Consider the following 20,607-nt stretch of genomic DNA (forward strand, 5'->3'; position numbering starts at 1 on the left):
TGTTTTGTTTTTTAAAAACAGGTTTTAGAAATGCAAGTACTCCAGCACTCTTTAGTGTTGCAGACAGACATTGCTAGGAGAGAGAGCTACAGTAGGCAACAGTTTCATTAGAAGCTGCACCATTTGTGTCCCCAACCACATACAGATCCAAGAATCCAGAATTATTTATTAAAATTTCCATGATCTTTTCCAGTGCATAGAGTTACATCCTGAGCCACAGTGCAGTCTTCTTCAGGAGTGTTAGTAAAGCACCACTACTACTACTTCAGTAGGGTACTACTGCTCTGCTCCTGTGGCTCCTGAGAAGCTGACAGGAGAAGGAAATGCAGGCACATGCTTCCCTCTGAGGGCAGAAACTACCCCATCAGATTGTAATTTATCATCCATGATGCACGTTGTGTCTCTTTTTGCAGTGGAGAATCATTACTCACATCTTTCTGTGCATAATAAACACCACAAGCTCAGTACAGGTCTCCTCAAGTCCTGCCAGAGGAAGTCCTGAGCATGGCCATAGGAATTCTTGTGGATCTTCCACATCCCTGCAAACAACAGGTAATACAGAGATTAATGACACACCTGCATTGTTTCTTAACATCTCAGAAGGCCACCAGGCATACTAGAAGTATCAGAATTTGAAAAACACTGAAAAAAAAGACCAAAGTGTTTGAATAGTACTGGTAGGAGGTTCATTTGCTCTTAATACCATGTGTGCAAACTGCTTTGACAAGCTCCTCCCTGGGCCATTCATTATGTACCATGTATTTAATGGAAAACCCAGGCTGAGTGAAAAGGATTACAGCTGCCTTTGCTGGTATAAGAAATCACAGGTACTGGGTAGGAGCTACTTTCACTCAGTACCTTCAAAGGTCTGGTAAGCTTTGAATTGTGTATTTTTCTGGAACTGATTTTTTTCCTTTCGTATTTTTTCTGTCTGACAGTGAGAAGAAACACTTCTCACTCTTATTTGTGCTGTCACTTCATTATTTGTTTAAGCTTCCATAACATATACATATGTATATGTATACATATATGCATACACATAAAACATGTCATTATGATACCTTAATTCTTTCAAGGGTGGTTGTTGAACTGAAGTCTCTATTTAATCTCACTACCCAAATTCTCTGCAAAGCTGCAACACAGCATTAATGCTTTAGTCTCAGCTTTTCAAGGTTCAGACCCTCCAAATGCTGAAGTTTTACAAATGTACAGGCACAGCTTAGAAGTAATTTATGATGCATATATACATCATGAGAATTCAATCCACACAATGAGTATGTTAGCAGAGAATTCCCAGTTTGAGAACCCCACCCTGGTTGTCTCTTTTTGGCTGCCTCCTTTGACTATTAGAAAGAATGGGGACAATTTTATTTACATGGAGGAAGAGGAATTGGAGAGTGAACTGCATGGCTGCAGGAGCTTCCAGCCCAATATATCATCAAGTAGCTATTTAAAAGCAACAACCAAACCAAAGCAGCAATTAGGACAAAGATGATCCCAATGCAGCACAAGCTTCAAGCTGCCAGTTCACTGCTGCTCCCCTACCCACACACTCCAGTGAGAGAACAGACTCCCTGAGGCTTGTTCCCTGCAGCCCAAAGTGCATTTAAAGTGGAAAACACATTCCCTTAATGAAGGGGTTTTGCTGCAACTTCACCACTAATAAGGGAACTACAGCCCTGGTGCAGACACCTGCAACCACCAAAACAGAAACCCCAGCAGAGCCCAGATGAGCTGCCTGTGGGGCAGAACGTGTGCCCCAGTCTGCCCTCTGTGTCTCCAGTGTGGTGGGGGCTGCTCCCCTGCTGGGCCTGGCTGCACCCTGAGGTGGGGACAAATCCTTCTGTGGTGCTGGTTCACCTGCAGTCACTGCAATGTGTCTGGATCTGGGTCAGATCTTTACAGGACTCGGCCACAATGCAATTTATAAACCCAGACAAGTTAGAGTTAAGGACTCATGTAATCACTACCTGCAAATTCCTTGTAGCTGCAGTGTGGCAAACATGATGTGTATTTGTGAAATAACTCATTTTTTTCACTCAGTGGTTAATAGATTCAGCAAAAAGGAAGAAAACCTGGTTAAATGAAACAGTAAAAAAAAGGCCAGATGCTAAGATGATGTACATGTATCTGGTTTCCCTGGAGACCACAGAGATTACTTCACTTACACCTGCTGAGGTTTTCCATTTTATTACAGATCTGTAACATGAAATTGGATTGGTATATAGATTGGCATATAGATTCCAGGTTTACAAATAAAAGTTCAAGGTGGACATTTCTCCAGCTTTATGGAAAAAAGAAAATGTTTTATTGAAACAAAGAGAAAGTTGTTTTATTGCTAATAATTATTATTTAATGTTCTTATTGTAACTAAGCCCCAGGAAAAAATCTCTATTAGATATAGGAATGTGGGATCATCTTTGTCCAACAGAACAACAACAAAAAAAGCCTCAACTGAAAAGTGTTTACAATCTAACCTCCATCTGCAGGGCAATACCATATGTCTTATATATTACCCAGTTTTCTTCTGTACCTCCTCTACTCCAGCTATCAGCTCCTATGTTTTTTTGCTCTGCCTTCCCCTGCAGCTCTGACCTGAGGGAAGTTCTACTTCTACCTTCCAGATTAGCAAGTAAGGTTCTTATGTTTCTCTTTAAAGCCATGTATCTGAGGCTTTAATGTTTCTTGTAAATGACTTGTATCTCACCCACACTGACATTTCCTGCAGTAGTCATCACATCTGTTCCTTCAACTAACCATATCTTAATAAACACACAGAAATTTGCCTGCAGCTACCAAACAACAGCCACCTCCTCAGAGATTCATGGGTGTTTCTGAAGTTCATTGTAAGCATTGGGAAGATTGTAAAATGGTCCAGTTCTGTCAGCACAAACCTGTTCTGTACTAAAACAACCATTGCTGGTGCTGCAGATATCACAAACAGGTCTGTAAATTAATTGCTTACTGGGGCCCTGAAACTTTTCAAAGCTTCTTTGGGTTGCTAGCAGAGAAGGTCTCTTAGGCCCTTCTATCTGCTGTGCTAAACTAGACAAATTCTCTTTTTAATTTCATACCTTTCAGTGTTAGTAGCAGAAGCTCTTGATAGCAAGGAAAGCTGTAAATTGCATCTCTTCTAACTGGAATGCTAAAACCTGTGAGCTAAAGTCCAAAGTTATTTCTGAGATGCTCTAGAGTAACAAAACTATTCCATTATCCAGTTTTAATATTTTGGGGACAATACAGTCTTCTGAGTTTGCCTCAGAGAAAAAGCAAAAGGTTGCTTGCAGTTATGATACTTCTGCTACAAGTGACACTGAGCAGGTAACTATAATGTACTAATATGAAAAATACATTTCAAGTGAGGTGGATGACTCCTCTTGCATTTTTTATTTCTACAGGGGAAAGGTAGTTCCCACCAACCCGTATTTGAAAGCCTTTCTTCTAAGTTACCCTGTGCTGTTTGCTATAGACACAGTTCAGAGTCTGTTATTAACATCACCAACTATGAAAGACTCAACAGCAATTTTATGGCTGCTGACAACGGTGGAAGCAGAAATTGCCCCAGGGAAAGTGAAACTACACAAAACAGAGCACTGGGGCTCTCCCAGAACATCTTGCTTAATTTAAAAAACAAAAAAAAAGCAAGTAAAAAAAAGAAACAAAGGGAAGAGTTGCAGAAATGGGGTGACATTTGCCAAGGGTGCCTTAAAAGCGGTGTAAAAAGTCTGATGGATTCAGTTTATTGAAAGAACAAAGCTTAGAGCTTACTTGATCACACTCAGTAAAACATGGGTACAAGATTTCTATCAGAGGTCCCTTCATCTGAAAAACAAATTGAAAACAGACACGTAAATAGGAAAGATGATCAAGTGCAGTTTGTAAGACACAGAACCCCTTCCATGGAGCTGACTTTCCTCTTCAGAAGGGGAATCTTACGGAAGGGCTTATCCTAAGACAGAAAGAGGGGCCTGGTTCAGATTACCAAGCTTAATTCACTGCCTCTGTGACCTGGGTTGGGACGAGTTATAAAATGGCCTTTGGGGGTCCAAATACCAACTCTGGAAAGGTATTTTTCAGAAACTGGTGCGCACACTAAAACGCACTGCAGACAGTGTACTTTAAGGAAGAAATGGCTTTGATCCAGGATGGGTAGGGGATGGAGGACTGGAGGCTTCCGGTACACATGAACATGCCCCATAGCATCCGTTCTGCCGGACAATCAGGGCGTGCCCTCCGGTACCTCACCTGCAGCCCGTGGCAGGAGGTTCGGGTCCACTCGGGCAGCGGGGAGGCCGCCGGTCACTATGGGAACGGACGCCTGCGCGAAGCATGCCGGGCTGAAAGAAAACGCTCAAATAAAACCCTAACCTGAGCGCCGGGTCGGGGCCAATGAGCGCTCGGGGTGGCGGGGGCGGTGGCCAATGGCAGGCTGCCGGTGAGCAGGGGGCGGGGCAGGGCGGGAACGCACTGCGCCGACAGCAACGCCGCTGCGCTCCTCACAGCGCCCGGCGGACGGTGAGAGGCGCGGAGAGAGGGGCGGGGGGAACGGCTCCCGTGGGAACGGCTCCCGTGGGGTACCGGCCCGGGCACCGACTGCTGTGCCTCAGTCTTCCCGGTGCTGTGTGTGCCCCGCGCCAGGGCCCTTCCCCAGCGGCTGCCTCCCCTTTCCCGTACCTCCGGGAGCTGCTAGAAAGCGGGTGCTGGATGTGAGCGGCTGTTGAGCCGTTCCCCGGTGCCCGAGCCTTTGACAGCGGCAAAGCGCTGCAGCACAGCCACGGCCCTGACACGGCCTGGGCGTGCTGGCACCTCTGAGACTGCTGGGCAGGGATCCTGGAGGGTGCCTGCTGCTGCTGCTCAACTTTCTGCTTCTTTGCTCACTACAGGCAATCATGAGTGACCGAAAGGCAGTGATCAAGAATGCGGACATGTCAGAAGAGATGCAGCAAGACTCCGTGGAGTGTGCTACGCAGGCCTTAGAGAAGTACAACATCGAGAAGGACATCGCTGCTCACATAAAGAAGGTGAGTGCTCACTTGTAACTTCTTCTTGAAATCTGTGTGCACATGAAAAATGAAGCAGGGAGAACGCTGCTAGGCAAGTAGCTCTAGAGAAACAAGTTCTGGAGACACCAGATAATCAAGTTGGGACTTTCTCTGCAGGCTGTAGGTGTCTTTATGTTCCTTTCCCCATGGACATTTCCAGGTCTTTATACTTTTGTCTTGCAGTACCATAAGTCTTTTCTGCTGCTGTCCCATTGTCCAGGTGAACAGAGTGGCAGGTGACTGTCCCTGTGACTGATGAGCTGGAACACAACACAGGGGCTCTTTTCAGAACCTATTTGACAAGTGGCAGGTTCCTGATCTTGTAATAAGAAGTGGGTTTGGCTTGGGTGGGTTTTTTTTCCCTCTCATCACATGTAAGATAAACTGTGCTATAGCAGAACAGATGGTTCATAGCTTCCAGTTTGTCAGATTTTCTCTTGACTCCTACTCAGAGCCTGTTTGAGCTGCAAGTAGCTGAAGGGTTTGGCTGAGCAGAACACAAACTCTTGCATGTTCTCACGAAACCTCTGTTCAGCTGATGGCTGTCAGACACTCTAGTGTATAACCACTACCTGCATGGTTTAACTCATAATAGACCTGTACACAAGTTTATTTTAATGCTACAGCAGGCTCCTGACTACAGTGTGTAGGAAGAATATAAAGTCTCATGACCTGGTGTCAAAGAAGTGGAAGAGAATTTTCCATCCCAAGTACTTTCATCATTTTTGTTGAAAGCATTTAATGAAGTCAAAGTAATATCCTGGTCTGTATAGATTACAGTTTGAGATCCTGGTGTGACTTTGGGGGAGAAGTTACTTTGCCAAACATATGTTTTAAGCTTATTCCTGCTCAGCTTGGAAGCATTTTTTTTTCTTATCTGACTAAGAAGCAGATAAAGTGACAGATGATCCTTGCACTGAAGAGCATATGCTGCTCTTTAATTGCCTTCTAAAAGTGATACTTGGTAACAAGTGATGTATCATTGCAAAAAAAAAAAACCCTCTTAGATGATATTGGTACAATTCTCACAAAAATCCTGAACTCCTAGTTCTCTCTCTTCTGCAGGAGTTTGACAAGAAATACAATCCCACTTGGCACTGCATCGTGGGAAGGAACTTTGGCAGCTATGTGACTCATGAGACCAAGCACTTCATCTACTTCTACCTCGGCCAAGTCGCTATTCTTCTTTTCAAGTCTGGGTAGAACCACGAACTGTTACTGAAACTTGCAGCTGGTTACAGACCTGCACACTAACTCTAAACAGCCTTCTATCTTCAGCCTTCCTGAGGAAACTGACCTTGATCTTCAGGTCTTTTGTTGTATTGTTAATGGTCAGGGATCTTGCTGTAGCAGCTGGTATTTTCATTGTGGCTATAAAAAAGGCAAAAGTGTCTTCCTTGTATTTATTTTCTTTCAAAAGATGGCTTCTTTGCTAATGTAACTCCTGAAATGTGTTTACTCTTCAAGAGTTTTCTCTACCCTTCTGCCCTTATAGTGCTTGTATTACCCTCTTTCTTCCACTGTGAATGAAAGAGGAACATCCTCACCTTCATTTCCCTCCCTGAATCCACAGCACCTTAAGCCTGAGCTAATCTATGAATGTCACCAGTCAGTAACTGAGAATAACAGAAGATATTTTCCTTGATAGAAAAGACTCCTTTTCAGTTCTTGAGAAGCCTATTTTCAGCATGTGCAACCTCCAGTGCAAATTCTGGAGTTTAGATACATGGTGTTGGTGAACTGGTAAGCTAAAAGAAATAGTCCTTTCATCTCCCAGCTTTCAGAAGAGATAAATTTTCATACCAGTTCATTGCACAGCTGTCACTATAGAATGTACATTTATATCTTCTCTATCACTGTATCCTGCTACAGAAGCATCTGTTCTTTAACAGCTCAAAGAACAAAAAGATACACAAAATTTTTATGTAGAGGTCATGCATCAACAAAACAGATTTCACATGAAGGTGAAAACATCTCAATATAGTCACAGTCATTTCTTTTTTATAAATGTTAAAATACTGACTAAAGTGAAAAAAAGTTGATTCAGAGCTGTTTATTTGACAAACCTTCCATTTACCTTTGAAAGAAATGAAGGAATCATGGGGAAAATCCCTTAGGGTCCACATGACAAAGATAATGACAGCTTAACAAATATCTGATCAATCCAAGTTGCTGCTCACTGGTACGATTGCCTCCTTGAAGCCCAGTTTGAAAATGGAGGCAGCTGATTCAAAGACCAGTCTATTTCTGTATCCACACCACTGGTAACTGAAGAACTGAAGTTGCTTCATTTGTGTGCACAGCTCAGTTATGGCCACATCCTTTATGTTGAAGGGAAATGCAAATGAAAGAAAAGTCACAGGTGTGACTGCATTTACAGGATCCTTGGGGTAAAAAAGGCAGTGGATGTTCTGGGCCCAACTGCTGAGCAAGTATGTGTTGCACAAGCTTTTAAAACTCCTCTTCAGTCTTGATAGTGTTCAAATTCCAGCCTCTGGATGCCTTAGGAAAATTACACCTCCTGTGCTTTGCTATATGGTAGACTCACAGTTTGAAACCTGAGTGAATGGCAACAATGCCGAAGTTTAAATTCTGATAATCTACTTTAAAAAACCCTGCATCTTCTATCATTTCTTTAAACTCCTCCTGAAAAAGAATAGTTTCATAATTACTACAACCTGAAGGCCTGTAAGTCAGCTGCCTACAAGATTATGCTGAGACTGTATCTTGTGTCTTAGTGAATTCAGAAAAATACCTGAGGGGGGAAGCGTCGGATGCTCTCCACAAGATACTGGTAAGACTTCCAGTCACCAGCAATAACCTCACCCAGAACAGGGATAACCTGGAAGCTGTACAGATCATAGAGCCTGCACAGACAGACAGCAGCTAGAGATTAATACAAACAAGTTTAAAGCCAGCCCTCTCCAACACAAGTTGATCTGTGTACCACTATGCTATGGAGTCTGCATCTGATGTAAAAAGTGCACAATGAGGTGGCCTCAAAGTGTCTCTGTCTCTTGTTCTGGCTGAGTACAAGTTAGAAAGCCTTGTGACATGGCACAGTGCCACCATGTTCCTACCTGGAAAGAAGAGGGTTGCTGACGTGACTGAATTCAAGGCAGAGAAATCTTCCTCCTGGTTTCAGCACACGATAGGCCTCCTGGAGTGCCTGAGACAAAGCAGATGAGATAAGTTTGTTTCTGTAGAACAGCACCTACCTATTACCATGCCATCTGCTGGCAGCTTGGTGATGAACTCAGGGGAGTAAAGAGAAACCTGAGTGGCACTCTCCAATATTTACTTGCAGAGAAGCAGCCCAATTAAAAAAAAAAACAAACCCAAACAATAAAACAAACCATGAAAACTCCTGCTGTTACATAAAGAGATTTATAGGTTTTGTGTCAAAATTGTGATGTCAGGTTTGCAACTTTTCTTCTTTTCCTCTGCTCTTAGTGGATGAATGTTTGCCAGCAGAGTTCTTGTAATTACAGACCAAACCAAAAGGAAGAAGGTGACTCAGCTACAAGAAGCTGAAAATTAAAACAAGCCATGACAGATTTTTTTTTTTTTAATCAAGAGAAAAGATTTTATTGTACTGTAAGGCACACCCAAAGGATTAAAGAACTGATACTGGGTTTTGGATGAGCAATATGTAAAAACACAGAAGGAGAGGGAAGAAGACAATCTTTAGCTACTTTGAAAATTCCACCCTATATCCAAAAGAAATAACCTAATAACCACCAAGACAAAATTCTCAATACAGCTGTATGCTTTTTCATACAAGAGCACAATAGAGTTGTTTTCAAGAACCTCTGCAGGTTGGCTTCACCTGTCATGTTTCTAAGGGATAAAATTTAAACAGTACACATAAGTGATGGGAGGTCTGCAAAGGAACTGGCCACTTGGGTGTGTTCTGTATGAGGTCTCCAGGGAGCTATGCTACCAGACTGCTGTACCCACGAAGCCTTTGCTTCAGACAGGTGCAGACAAAGCCTCATGAAAGGCTTCCTGCATTAAGAGAAGTTCAAAAGCATATTGCTCAAGGTGGATTGGATCCAAATGCTACACCTTTCACAGAAGGAGCATTGCCAAGTTATAACATACCCTCCATAACAGACAACTGGTCCAGCTAGACAGGTGATCTGACCTATCTTCACCCACAAGACAGGCAGTCAGGACAGATAATGTTTAGTACAAAGGGTACTACTCACCCTAATTAAGATCATACCTATTCTTCACAGGAAACCCCATTAGCAGCCAGTGTAACAGGTTAGGTCAATGGCAGTGGTGGCAGCAGCTGGGTGCTTCCCACTCTGCTCTGGAAGCTCTGCTGCTCACGCAGGCAAACAGAACAGGGCATGAAGCATTAGACCCACCATGGGTGCAATAGCATCAGGTGCTGCAGGAAGGTTTGAGACACACAGACTGACTGCACCGTGCATATGTACATCCAGTAACACCATAGATCAGGAGAAGATGGGGAATGACTGTAGCATTCACTCCTTTTTGCCTAAGAAAGAGACTTGTCAGGCTGGAAGGATTGGGTGCAACTTGTGTAAATCTAAATTTTATGACAAAGGTGGGGCATTTAATTGTATTCTTCATTAAAACAAATTGCACGCTACATGCCACTAATTTTAAATCCTTTAGGAGTAGTCAAATATGTTACTTTACACAAAGGAGTTCCTCCTTTGCTTTCTCCACTACAATAAAAACAGCTCAGGTGAGCTGTAAGGACCCCCTGGCAGAACACTGCAGCACTTACCAAATCAATACGAGTTACGTTTCGGATTCCAAATGCAATTGTGTAAACATCAAACTTGTCATCATCAAAGGGCAACTCTTCAGCATTCCCAAGCACCCAGGATAAACCTGTAGTAAAAAACAGTGACATGATATTGAACAGACCTTATCTAGCTCAGACTGTTTCAGAAAGACTAGAACTTATCTATTCCAGAAGGAAATGGTTTATTAATACATGATATTTAAAACTAGTATTTCAAAAGACACCTTGGTTTATACTCACAAACCTTTTAAGGCCCTGTACTATATATCTGTCTTTCAATAAAAGTATTTAAAGTTGCAAATCAGCCAAAACATTCTTCTGCATATACACAACTTGTGTTCACAGTGCCTTAGTCAGCCAAAAAGCCTCACTCTCTCCATCAGCACTGTCACTATGTGATCCTGTTGTGCTGCTTCCTAAAACCTCAGTGGATCAAGGCCACATCTATCTCTGTAGCAAGGATGTCCAGGTTATTTATATCAAAATGAAGACTGCTCAATTTAGAATTAATGGTTCTTAAAGTCACTGTTTTTGGGGACTCAAATGCCAAACAACAAAAAAACAGAGAAAACCTAGGAGTCTCCTAGAAGGGAGAGCAACAGTTTCAAAGAGCAGTGTCCTAGAAAATCACACAGAGGAGAGAAAAACACAGCAGAATACAACAGTTGCTGCCAGGAGACATTCAAATTTCATTTTTACAATATATATACATAGTTATAATTGTAGAAAGCACTACACACAAAGGGGCATGTAGCATTATTAAAGCAGCAATTAGTGTTATTTTAAATGCAGACAGCTTGAAAAGACCTAAAAAGTGAGCATCAAGAGGTTTCAAGCAACAGGAAAACTGCCCCTCAGACTACACTGTGGTGAAATCCCAGGCCTGGTGTTTGTAAGCAGAGACATAAAAAGGGGCTGTAAGTGTCTGACATGAGGAGGTGGGGCATGTGCAGAGCAGCCTATCACTCCTTCTGCCCAAAATGCACAATCAGCAATTGTGCAACACACCTATTTACCTATTTCTTTTCAGCATGCACCCCCCACACACACACTGCTGGTAACTGTAGACAGGAATATAGTGAAAGAAAACTCTGTCCCTTACAATTTTAAGAAAAAACAAATTTTGACCTCAGACCATCAACAGATAAGCAAGCTCAAAAATTAGTTTACTACAGCAGGGAAGAACAGCATGCCAAGCAGAAGGTAGGACATATTAAATGGGTGTGTGTTGGACAAGAGAGTGGAAAAGAGTAGGAAGTCAGAATTGTGGCACAGCTGGGCAATAAGGCAATCCAGACAATGGGGAGAAAATTTAAAGTGTAAATATTTGTTTTGAGAATTTGGTAAATCACAAATATACCTAAAAAGTGCAGCAAATTAAAAAAATGCTCAATTTATAGTAGCTGGGAGGCAGCAGCAAGCTTTTTTTTTTTTTACCTGAACAGTTCAGGTATTCCCAAACTATGATGCATAGAAAGAGTTCTGGACAGGCTGGCAAGCTGCTCAGATAAGCAGGACGTAAGCAGTCTGGAAGAGCTGGAAGAACCAACCCTATAATGTCAATGGGGTTTTTTTGTTAATTTTTTTAATGTTATTTTTTTAAAGAAAAGGGAGAGGCAGGCAGGCAGGCAACAGCCTGGCATAACCCACCAGCAGGGAGCAAGAGCAGCTGCAAGAACCTATGCCAGCAGCTTATCTTTCAGCCTCTTTGTGCTACTAATCTGTTCCATATGTCCTACACAATTTGTAGGTTGAAGTAGGGCCCAGTGGAAGGACATGGAGATCTTGTAACACATATACAGAGGCTGCCCAGGGCATATATAATGGTGTATTATACCAGAGTTTGGGAACCTCCTGGTATACTTTACATTGTTAAAATAATTGCCAAATATCCATAAATGAAGAGAGGGGGAACTACTATTATACAAATGGTTATAATTAATAAGCAGGACTTCTTTCTTTATGTCTTACTTCTTAAAATCAGGCTTTTCAAGCAGGGTTGGTGTGGTCCACAACAAATTCTAGATATCAGTGAATTAATCCATTGACCTGCAAACTAACATTTAACATAATTCAGTTTCTCATATGTTCTAACTGTGGAAAGGTTTTATAGGTTTGCAATGCACTTTAGTTCTTGCACTTTTCATCTGCTGCCTTGATTCTTAAAACACCCACTGTAAGATGTTTAGTGTGATTAATCTGCAGCTGAGCTCTTGCATTATCTGCTTTAGTAAAATAAGATTCACTTGCCCAGATATAAACAGTAGTTTAAGCAATTTGGAAGGATAGATGGATACCAGACCTCATAGGCTCTTCCATGTATGTATTTCTGAAAGTTCAAGTATTATTTAAGAGGATCACTATATACTTGAGCAGGGTACTACATACATGCTCAGTGAAAAAGTAACTCAACACTGGCAAATATGCAAGCACAGCTGTAGTATACATACATCATGGATATATGATGTATATTGTAATCCTGAAGTGGTGATTACCTGGTGGCTGTCGTGCATTAAATTCTTGTTATGAGGCATGCTACTGAAACAGTACAAGTGACTTACCTTCAGAGTAGCCAAGATGTTGTGCTTTCTGCTTCCCAACTTTTAACATTTCTTTGTTAATGTCACAGACCACCACTTGGGAATCCCCCAGGGAGTTAGATTTGTCTTCCTGGTAACTCTCAGAAATTTCCTGCCATGATAAATTCTGATGGTGCCGAAGCTTCTGCTGGAGCTGCCGCTCTCGTGCAGCACGAACGTAGTTAATAAACCGAAAGGCAATGTCACCTGTGTTGGTTTTGATAGAAAGATACATGGGTTTCAATGTGTCTTGACCCCAGGAAAATGGAACATAAGGTTCTGAACGTCAAACTGAGTTAATCTGTATTTATCTCTGTACAGATAAAAAAACCTCACACATGGGAGAGCGTGTATGTAAAGGGAACGTATAACAGAGTCCACAACTTCCAAAAAATTAAGTTTTCCGTAACATACCATGGCAGTACTCTGAACACTTTCAGAGCTTTGGAGGAAGATACTACAAAACAGTAAGAAATTTGCTCTCAACCCTTCTCTAGTAAAACCAAATAATAGATGCTTCTTCAGTTCTCAAGATGGAAATTAGGGGAAAAAAACCCAAACCAAACTGACTAAGATTTAATTCAGACCAGATTCAAAAAGTTAAAAAAGAGTGCAGCACTGTCACATGGAACCCATCAAAATTATTCACCTGTTCCTCCAGCAACATCAAGAAGGAGTGTTCCTGGGGAGGGGTTCATTTTATGCACGAGAATATCCTTCCACACTCGATGAATCCCTAGAGTCATTGAATCGTTCATTACATCGTATTTCTTGGCCACACTTTCAAAGACCTGGTAAACTGCAAAGAAAAGACCGGAGAATGGGATGCAATTTTCTTAAAAACGCTTCCCGTGGAAGTGAAATGTGTCCTTTTTTGCCTCATGGGAGTCTGCCACCATGTGGAACTGAAACAGAACACCTTAAAACTCCTTATAGAAATACCAAACTGAGAACGTCGCCAGACAAACGTCTCTTAGGAAAAACACAGCCCCTCCTCGTAACCCCTCCAGAGCCGAGGGGAAGAATCGAGCTGGCCTAACACTGATACTATTTACCGAGACCCTCGGTAAGGTCTCAATCCAGCGGCCTGGCTCCAAACGCATCCCCAACACCCCTTCACCCCTCCACCCCGCAGCCAAGCGCGCCGGGCACCCCGTTAGGTTCCAGCCCTGCCCTGCCCACCCCGCCCTCCGCTGGGGTTCCACGACGGACCCCGCCGCCGCCCTCACTTTTCTCCCTCCTCTCCGCCTCGGTCACGGTCTGGAAGCCGAAGTGTGTCTCCGGCCCCGCGGCGAGGCCCCGCCAAGAGCCGCCGAGAGCCCGCAGAGCCCCGCCGGGGCGGACGAGCAGCGCCCGGGACGGGCAGAGCCCCGCAGCCGCCATCTTGCGAGGGCACGACCTCGGCACCGGTACCGGCGGAGGGCGCGGCCACGGGAGGGGCCCGGCTCCGAGAAACGGGCGGTTCAGCGCCCGGAGCCCCACATCGGGTACGGACACATCGGGCTGAACCGGCCCCGAACAGCCGCCAGACACCCCAGTGCTGAGTCCCTCCTGGTAGAGGTTACCTCAGAGGGGAAAAAAAAACCACCTTAACCCCCGAAATCCCCAGCACATCTCACACAGAGTATTTCCGTGATTTTACAAGTGATTGTACCTCATGCGGAGTAGGAGGGAGGGGGGAGGAGCGAAAGGCTGCTATGGGTTCCTGTGGGGAACATTGGCACAAATTAGGGAATTTATCGGCTAGGTTGTGTTTTTCGCAAAAGCTCTTCGTCTTCTCACATTGCCTGAAAAATCCAGAAATTCTGTCAGTTTTGTAATTACAAAGAAGTTACTTCATCCTTTCTCACGAAGGATTCCATCCCACCCAGACCCGTGACAGCACTCCCCATGCACCAGCTGCTCTCCCCGGCATCTCCCTTCCACCCTCAGGCTTCCAGCACCATCCTTAGACCTTACCATGATTTTCTTGTATCTTATCTACAGAATTAGGCAACACCTAAGATATTTTTTTCCACTCTATGCTTTATAAGCGTCATAAGCGTTCTAGGACTTTTTTGGTTGGTTGGTTGGTTATTTTGGGGTGGGGTTTTTTGTTTGTTTTTTGGGGTTTTTTTTTGGTTGGTTATTTTTTTGTTTTTGTTTGTTGTTTTTTTTTTTTTTTTAACCTGCCTCAGCTATAGCGAAAGAGGATCTTTGCCTACCAGAAGAGTGATCAGGAGAGCCTCTCTCACGCTGCAGTCACAGGGCGTTGTACAGACACCAGAGACCAGACACGTACAGGCAGCTCAGCCACCAAGAAAGCAAGCCAGAGCAGAGGCTGCGCCACATTGGAGAGCAACCAGAACAGCCGAACCTGCAAGCGAGTGCTGCGGACGCGCCATGGCCCAAGGCTCGCCTCAGTGGAGCCCCCAGGGAACCCCGAGCCCTTACAGAAGCCCCGCCCGCGGCCCGGCCCGCACCGCCGCGGCCTCCCGTCGCTATGGGAACAGATGCAGGCGCAAGGCATGCCGGTCTGAAACAAACTGCTGCAGTAAAACGCTCCGAGAAGGGCCATTTCTGACCAATGATCGCACGAGGAAGTGGTGGCGATGACCAATAGCTGGCAGCTAATACGGAGGGGGTGGGGCTAGGGGCTCTTGTAGGCGACGGCGGCGCGCGCGGGTCGGTTAAACCAAGGCGGCGGCGGAGCGAGTGGAGTGTCAGCTCTTCTGTGAGCCCTGCCCGCTCCGTTCCACACAGGGACTGTGCCGCGGCACCCGCCAAACGGTGAGGGGGGGGCGCGACTGGCAGGGAGCTTGGGGCGGGAGGAACACTCTCGCGAGGGGCTGGATCCCATCTGAGGGCGGGCAGTGGGGTGTCCGGGCACCCCGGCAGCTCACCCGTGCCAGGGCACTTCCCTTGCAGCTGCTTCCCCTTACCGCGACCCCGGGACCCTTGCCGTGCAGGCGGGACTTTTCCTGGAGCTGCCCGGGGCTCCCTTCCCCTCCTCGCCAGGGATAGGCGGTCGGGGCCGGAGCGGCTGCGCCCTCTCCCGGGGCCCCCGGCTGGCGCCAGGCTGTAGAGGGGCTGGGGGGGGCAGTGGCCGGCGGGGTGTGACCCGTCCCGGCGGTGCCTGTGTTGGGGCCGGGGGGAGCGCCCGGAAAGTGGGATGTGAGCGGCTGTTGAGCCGTTCCCCGGTGCCCGAGCCTTTGACAGCGGCAAAGCGCTGCAGCACAGCCACGGCCCTGACACCGGCCTGGGCGTGCTGGCACCTCTGAGACTGCTGGGCAGGGATCCTGGAGGGTGCCTGCTGCTGCTGCTCAACTTTCTGCTTCTTTGCTCACTACAGGCAATCATGAGTGACCGAAAGGCAGTAATCAAGAATGCGGACATGTCAGAAGAGATGCAGCAAGATGCTGTGGAGTGTGCTACGCAGGCCTTAGAGAAGTACAACATCGAGAAGGACATCGCTGCTCACATAAAGAAGGTGAGTGCTCACTTGTAACTTCTTCTTGAAATCTGTGTGCACATGAAAAATGAAGCAGGGAGAACGCTGCTAGGCAAGTAGCTCTAGAGAAACAAGTTCTGGAGACACCAGATAATCAAGTTGGGACTTTCTCTGCAGGCTGTAGGTGTCTTTATGTTCCTTTCCCCACCCTTTCCATGGACATTTCCAGGTCCTTCTACTTTTGTCTTGCAGCAAAGTCTTTTCTGCTGTCCCATTGTCCAGGTGAACAGAGTGGCAGGTGACTGTCCCTGTGACTGATGAGCTGGAACACAACACAGGGGCTCTTTTCAGAGCATCTCCTAAGGTTTCAAAACCTCTCCTAAGCTTTTCCTCTGAGAGAGCCTGTTTTACATAGTCCTTGGTTTCAGGTTTATTGAACTTAATCTTAAGAATCTGCTCACAGTTCTGCCTGGCAGGGTCAGAAATTGCAGGGAAAGAGTTTGCTGCGAGTCAGTGCAATAACATATCTCTTTATGTAGTTTCACAAGGAAACAGACAAAAATAAAAACTAACAAAAAATGCTGGTAGTACTGATTATGTTGTTTTCAAAGTCTGTGTCATTCTTTATGTAGGATTAACAATACTAAACATGGGAAAGATCTCATTCTGATTATATTTCCTGCTTCGTCAACTCAGTAGAATGGAGAAATCAAAAGAGCGTCAGTGGAAGTTAAAATGATCTGAGTGGAAGAGCTGTTTAAAAAGTAATTCAGCTAAGCAGAATGACTGCTTCCACTAAAAAAAATACTGGTTTGCTGTGCCCACAAAACAGGCATTTTTTTACTATATGCAGGAAGTATCTATGACAATGGAAAAGAGTTCAGTCTTGTATTTTTCTGGTAATCTTTGTAGCAACTATTGGGAATCTGTAGGGGATTTGTTTAAAATTTGTACAGCATTAATTGTTGGTTGGTTTGTTTTTGGTACTGGTGGTAGAGTATGTGGCAGAGAATTTTCCACAGAGTAGTTAGTCCTTCAGCATGCATGTTGTGGCTGAATAATGAAATTTAAATCACTCCTTACTTTCTGTGAGTATAACATTAGTTATACTCTAGGGCTGTAGTTTCAGACCACAGTATGAATTATGGAATGAGAGACTACTTTCCCTTAACAAAAACAGTATTTTAAACTTAGCACAGTTCAGATGGGAAGCACTGACTTGTAGGTTTTGGGTTTTTTTAATACCTAAGCAGCAGGTGAAAAATAAGAATGTAAATAAGATAATCCTAGTACTTAAGAGCATCTGCTCTTTTTCTAACTTTCATGCTTGGAAAGTGAGTACCTGTTTAGAAGAGTTCTTAATTTCTGGCTCTCTGTTTTGCAGGAGTTTGACAAGAAATACAATCCCACTTGGCACTGCATCGTGGGAAGGAACTTTGGCAGCTATGTGACTCATGAGACCAAGCACTTCATCTACTTCTACCTCGGCCAAGTCGCTATTCTTCTTTTCAAGTCTGGGTAGAACCACGAACTGTTACTGAAACTTGCATCCTGTTACAAGGACTATGTGCTGACTGACTAGTTACTGCAGCCTTCCTGAGGACACAGGCCTTGATCTTCAAAGGCAATGGCAGGGATTATGCTGTAGCAGATCATGTTACATAGTGGATATAAAAAGGAAAAATACCAAAAAAGTCTTCCTTGTATTTATTTTTTTCAGAAGGCTGCTTATTTGCTATTAGAACTGTTGGAGCAGTTTTACCTTTGAGGTTTTATACCCATCTACAGTATTGCCCAATTACTGCTTGTGCTTTGTAAGTACTGATGATGTTCAGTTCTTTACGAGTTTTCTGGTTTGTTTTGGTTTTATAATTTTTCCCCTGTTGTGTTGCTGGATGTACTGCCGCAAAGCCTGAGCTGTTTCTGTTCTGCTGCTGCCCCTGGGAGAGCCGCTGTGGAGAATAAAGGACGCGATGGGTCTCGGCCGCCCGCTCGTTCTCTCTGGCCGCTCGGTGCCGCTGTGCCGGCGGCGGCGGGTGCCTCGTCCCGGGCGAGGCCGCGGGTCCCGCATGGCGGTGCGGGCCTGGGTGCTGGGCAGCGCTGCCGGAGAGGTCGGGGGTGGTCCCGAGCGCTTTCTGCCGCCCGGGCGGGGCTGGGTGGCGGGGCGGGAGCTCGGAGCGGGCGGGGCCGGTGCGGAGGTCGGGGGAGGAGGGAGCGGTACCGGGGACTGCAGGTCCCGGCGTGCTTGGCGGCGGGCGGGGACTACGAGTCCCGTGGTGCCCGCGGGTCCGTCCGGGAACGGCTCCATCCGGGTCCCGGGCAGTGCTGCGGGCGACTCGTCGCCATTACGGGGCAGCGGCGGCGGCGGCTCCGGTGAGCCGGGGTCGAGGGCGTTGTTGGTGCTGCAGTGACCTCCGCCATGGTCAGGAGCCGCTCCGGTGCGCCCGGTAACGAAGGGTGGCAGCCGCGATCTGCCTCGTGTGGGGCCACCGTGAGGGAGGGTGAGCCCAGGGGCGGTGAGAGCCGGGGCGGGAGGAGGCCCCCGCGGTCCTTTAAACCGTCGCCGAGGGGAAGCTCCACAGAGCAGGGAGCAGCGGAGAGGGCAGCGGCGTGAGGGGCGCCGCCCCGGCCTGGGGAAGGAGGAGATCCGAGCCGGGCAGCGGGCGCCTGCCTTCCTTCCGAAATGCCGTCGGGGCCGGGCAATGAATGGCTGCACCCGCTCCCGGCGCTCCGGGCTGGATGGGAGGTGGGAGGATGTGACCTGTCCCGGCGGTGCCTGTGTCGGGGTCGGCGGGAGAGCCCGGAAAGCGGGTGCTGGATGTGAGCGGCTGTTGAGCCGGTGCCCGAGCCTTTGACAGCGGCAAAGCGCTGCAGCACAGCCACGGCCCTGACACCGGCCTGGGGGTGCTGGCACCTCTGAGACTGCTGGGCAGGGATCCTGGAGGGTGCCTGCTGCTGCTGCTGCTGAATTTTCTGCTTCTTTGCTCAATACAGGCAATCATGAGTGATGAACATGTCGAAAGAGCAGCAATATGCTTGCAGGCTCTTAGGGGGCGTTTTCTCATTGGAGAATTATTGGACATGATGGGATATAATGAGTGACTGGAATGTTCTGCTTGCAGCACAGCTGTATGTCTTGTTTTTTGAAAAATGTTGTAGGCTTCAGGAGGATGATGAGGGAAACATGATTGCTTGACCTCGTGCTTCATTGGTATAGTTTGTGAATGTGGTGTGACTTTTGAGAGGGAAATTGCAGTGCCTGGGCTTAGTCCTGCTGATCTAGGGAGCGCTGTGGACTATTTGGTTTGGGGTTTTTTTTGGCTGTGTAAGCAACAGATGATTTGTAAGAAATAACTAATGGAATCCTTGTACTTAAAAGGATATGTTGCTTCTTAATTGCTTTTTCAGAAAGCGATACTTGTTAAAAAAAGACACATCAATGACAGAAAATATGCAGTCAACTTTTAGGTGAGAACTTTGTTAGTTCTAAGTTCCTTGTGATTTCTTCTGCAGAAGTTTGAGACTCCCAGTTTGCAGTGTATTGTTGCAAATTTGGCAGCTAAGTGCCTCTTGGGAAGAAGCATTCCCTTTTCTATCTTGTGCATGGAGTAAATACTTTTATGTTTGAAGCTGGTTAGAGCTCTGGGTCATTGTTTAGAGTTGCCTGTGCTTACAGGATTGCACAGAAACAGTAGCAGCTTAGTGTGCCTTCAGCCTTCCTGAGGAAGCAGACCTTGGTGGTCAGGGATTTTTCTGGAGTGGTTGGTGGGTGTGTTGAGGGGAAAAAAAAAAAAAGATTAAAATTGCCTTGTATTTATTTTCTTTCCAAAGTCAGCTTCTTTGCTAATAAAGAAGTTTTCCATCTTTAGAAGTTTTACAGCTGTTTTCTGTTTTTCCCTAACATTGCTTCTGTTCCTCCCCATTTACCTGTGAATAACCACCTATCAAAGAATTCTTTTCTCATATTCAGAATATCTGAATACTGAGCTAAATGCATGAGTAAGTCAGGAACCCAGAGCTGCACGGGGGAGCCCTGTGGTCAGCAGGACCGTGCTCTGTCAGGGATGTGCAGGAGTTACAGCAAACCCGTGTCAGTCCAGTTGCCCAGTGTCTTAACTCCCAGTGTCTTCATAGAATCATAGAATTGGCTGGGTTGGAAGGGACCTCAGAGATCATCAAGTCCAATCCTTGACCCACCGCTGTGGTTGCTAGACCATGGCACTGAGTGCCACATCCAGTCTCTTTTTAAATATCTCCAGGGACGGTCTTGATGCAGTGAAGGACTGTACTGGTAGGTGTGTGGAGCCTTGAAGATAAGCTCAGTGTCCTGCGTGCACTGGCAGCACCCAAAGTCCCTGTTGGTGGCAGTGTCCTTACAGAGAAGAACCTCGGAAGCTGCTTCCCTGGGTGTGCTGAGAACTCTTGTGTCCGGTTGGAGGCAACGGACAGCGCTCGGGTGGAGTCCGGTGTTGCAGTAAAGTGGCAGAGAGCCGCGAGGGCTCTTAGCTGTTTCCTCCTTGTTCCTTTGCAGCGTTCCCGGTTCCACAGCCGCTGATGGAGCCGCCGGGCGGTACCGCTCCTCCCACCCGTTTTACGGTGGGCAGGCGCCGCGGCGGTAGGGGGCGCTGCGGGGCTGCGTAGCAACCGTGCGTTCCCGTCGCCACGGCAACGGGTGGAGGCGCGGGGCATGCTGGTATGAAAGGGAACGCACCCCGGTCCTGGCCAATGAGCGGGCGGCAGGGCCGTGGCGCTGACCAATGGCTGCAGGGC

General features: G+C 46.3%; 3 protein-coding genes across 7 annotated transcripts; 2 read left to right on the forward strand and 1 right to left on the reverse strand.

Annotated features, from left to right (window-relative positions):
* Window positions 1–142: 142 nt before the first annotated feature.
* On the reverse strand, window positions 143–13,998 carry COQ5 (coenzyme Q5, methyltransferase). Of its 3 annotated transcripts, XM_071762915.1 has the most exons (8): window positions 13,637–13,998; window positions 13,057–13,206; window positions 12,390–12,614; window positions 9,808–9,914; window positions 8,123–8,211; window positions 4,246–4,337; window positions 3,769–3,822; window positions 143–539 (listed from the first exon to the last, which is right to left on the reverse strand). In XM_071762915.1, exons 1-7 carry the CDS (start codon window positions 13,788–13,790, stop codon window positions 3,779–3,781), a joined length of 861 nt encoding a protein of 286 aa, XP_071619016.1. In that variant the 5' UTR covers window positions 13,791–13,998; the 3' UTR covers window positions 143–539; window positions 3,769–3,778. The 3 variants fall into 3 exon arrangements, with proteins under 3 accessions (XP_071619016.1, XP_071619015.1, XP_071619014.1); XM_071762914.1 differs by having other exon boundaries at window positions 143–3,822; XM_071762913.1 differs by lacking the exons at window positions 143–539; window positions 3,769–3,822; window positions 4,246–4,337 and adding exons at window positions 7,081–7,688; window positions 7,798–7,909 and having other exon boundaries at window positions 13,637–13,993.
* LOC139805013 (dynein light chain 1, cytoplasmic) lies at window positions 4,435–6,496 on the forward strand. 3 transcript variants are annotated; one of them, XM_071762936.1, is made up of 3 exons: window positions 4,435–4,515; window positions 4,884–5,021; window positions 6,108–6,496. In XM_071762936.1, the coding sequence occupies exons 2-3, from the start codon at window positions 4,890–4,892 to the stop codon at window positions 6,243–6,245; spliced, it is 270 nt and encodes an 89-aa protein (XP_071619037.1). In that variant the 5' UTR covers window positions 4,435–4,515; window positions 4,884–4,889; the 3' UTR covers window positions 6,246–6,496. The 3 variants fall into 3 exon arrangements, with proteins under 3 accessions (XP_071619037.1, XP_071619036.1, XP_071619038.1); XM_071762935.1 differs by having other exon boundaries at window positions 4,463–4,574; XM_071762937.1 differs by lacking the exon at window positions 4,435–4,515 and adding an exon at window positions 4,540–4,558 and having other exon boundaries at window positions 4,883–5,021.
* A 1,018-nt stretch (window positions 13,999–15,016) lies between the features above and the next one.
* On the forward strand, window positions 15,017–17,822 carry LOC139805012 (dynein light chain 1, cytoplasmic-like). The gene is made up of 3 exons (XM_071762934.1): window positions 15,017–15,176; window positions 15,739–15,876; window positions 17,222–17,822. The coding sequence occupies exons 2-3, from the start codon at window positions 15,745–15,747 to the stop codon at window positions 17,357–17,359; spliced, it is 270 nt and encodes an 89-aa protein (XP_071619035.1). The 5' UTR covers window positions 15,017–15,176; window positions 15,739–15,744; the 3' UTR covers window positions 17,360–17,822.
* The last annotated feature ends 2,785 nt before the right edge of the window (window positions 17,823–20,607 follow it).

The sequence above is a fragment of the Heliangelus exortis genome, chromosome 19 (genome assembly GCF_036169615.1).
Source record: "Heliangelus exortis chromosome 19, bHelExo1.hap1, whole genome shotgun sequence".
NCBI lineage: Eukaryota > Metazoa > Chordata > Aves > Apodiformes > Trochilidae > Heliangelus > Heliangelus exortis.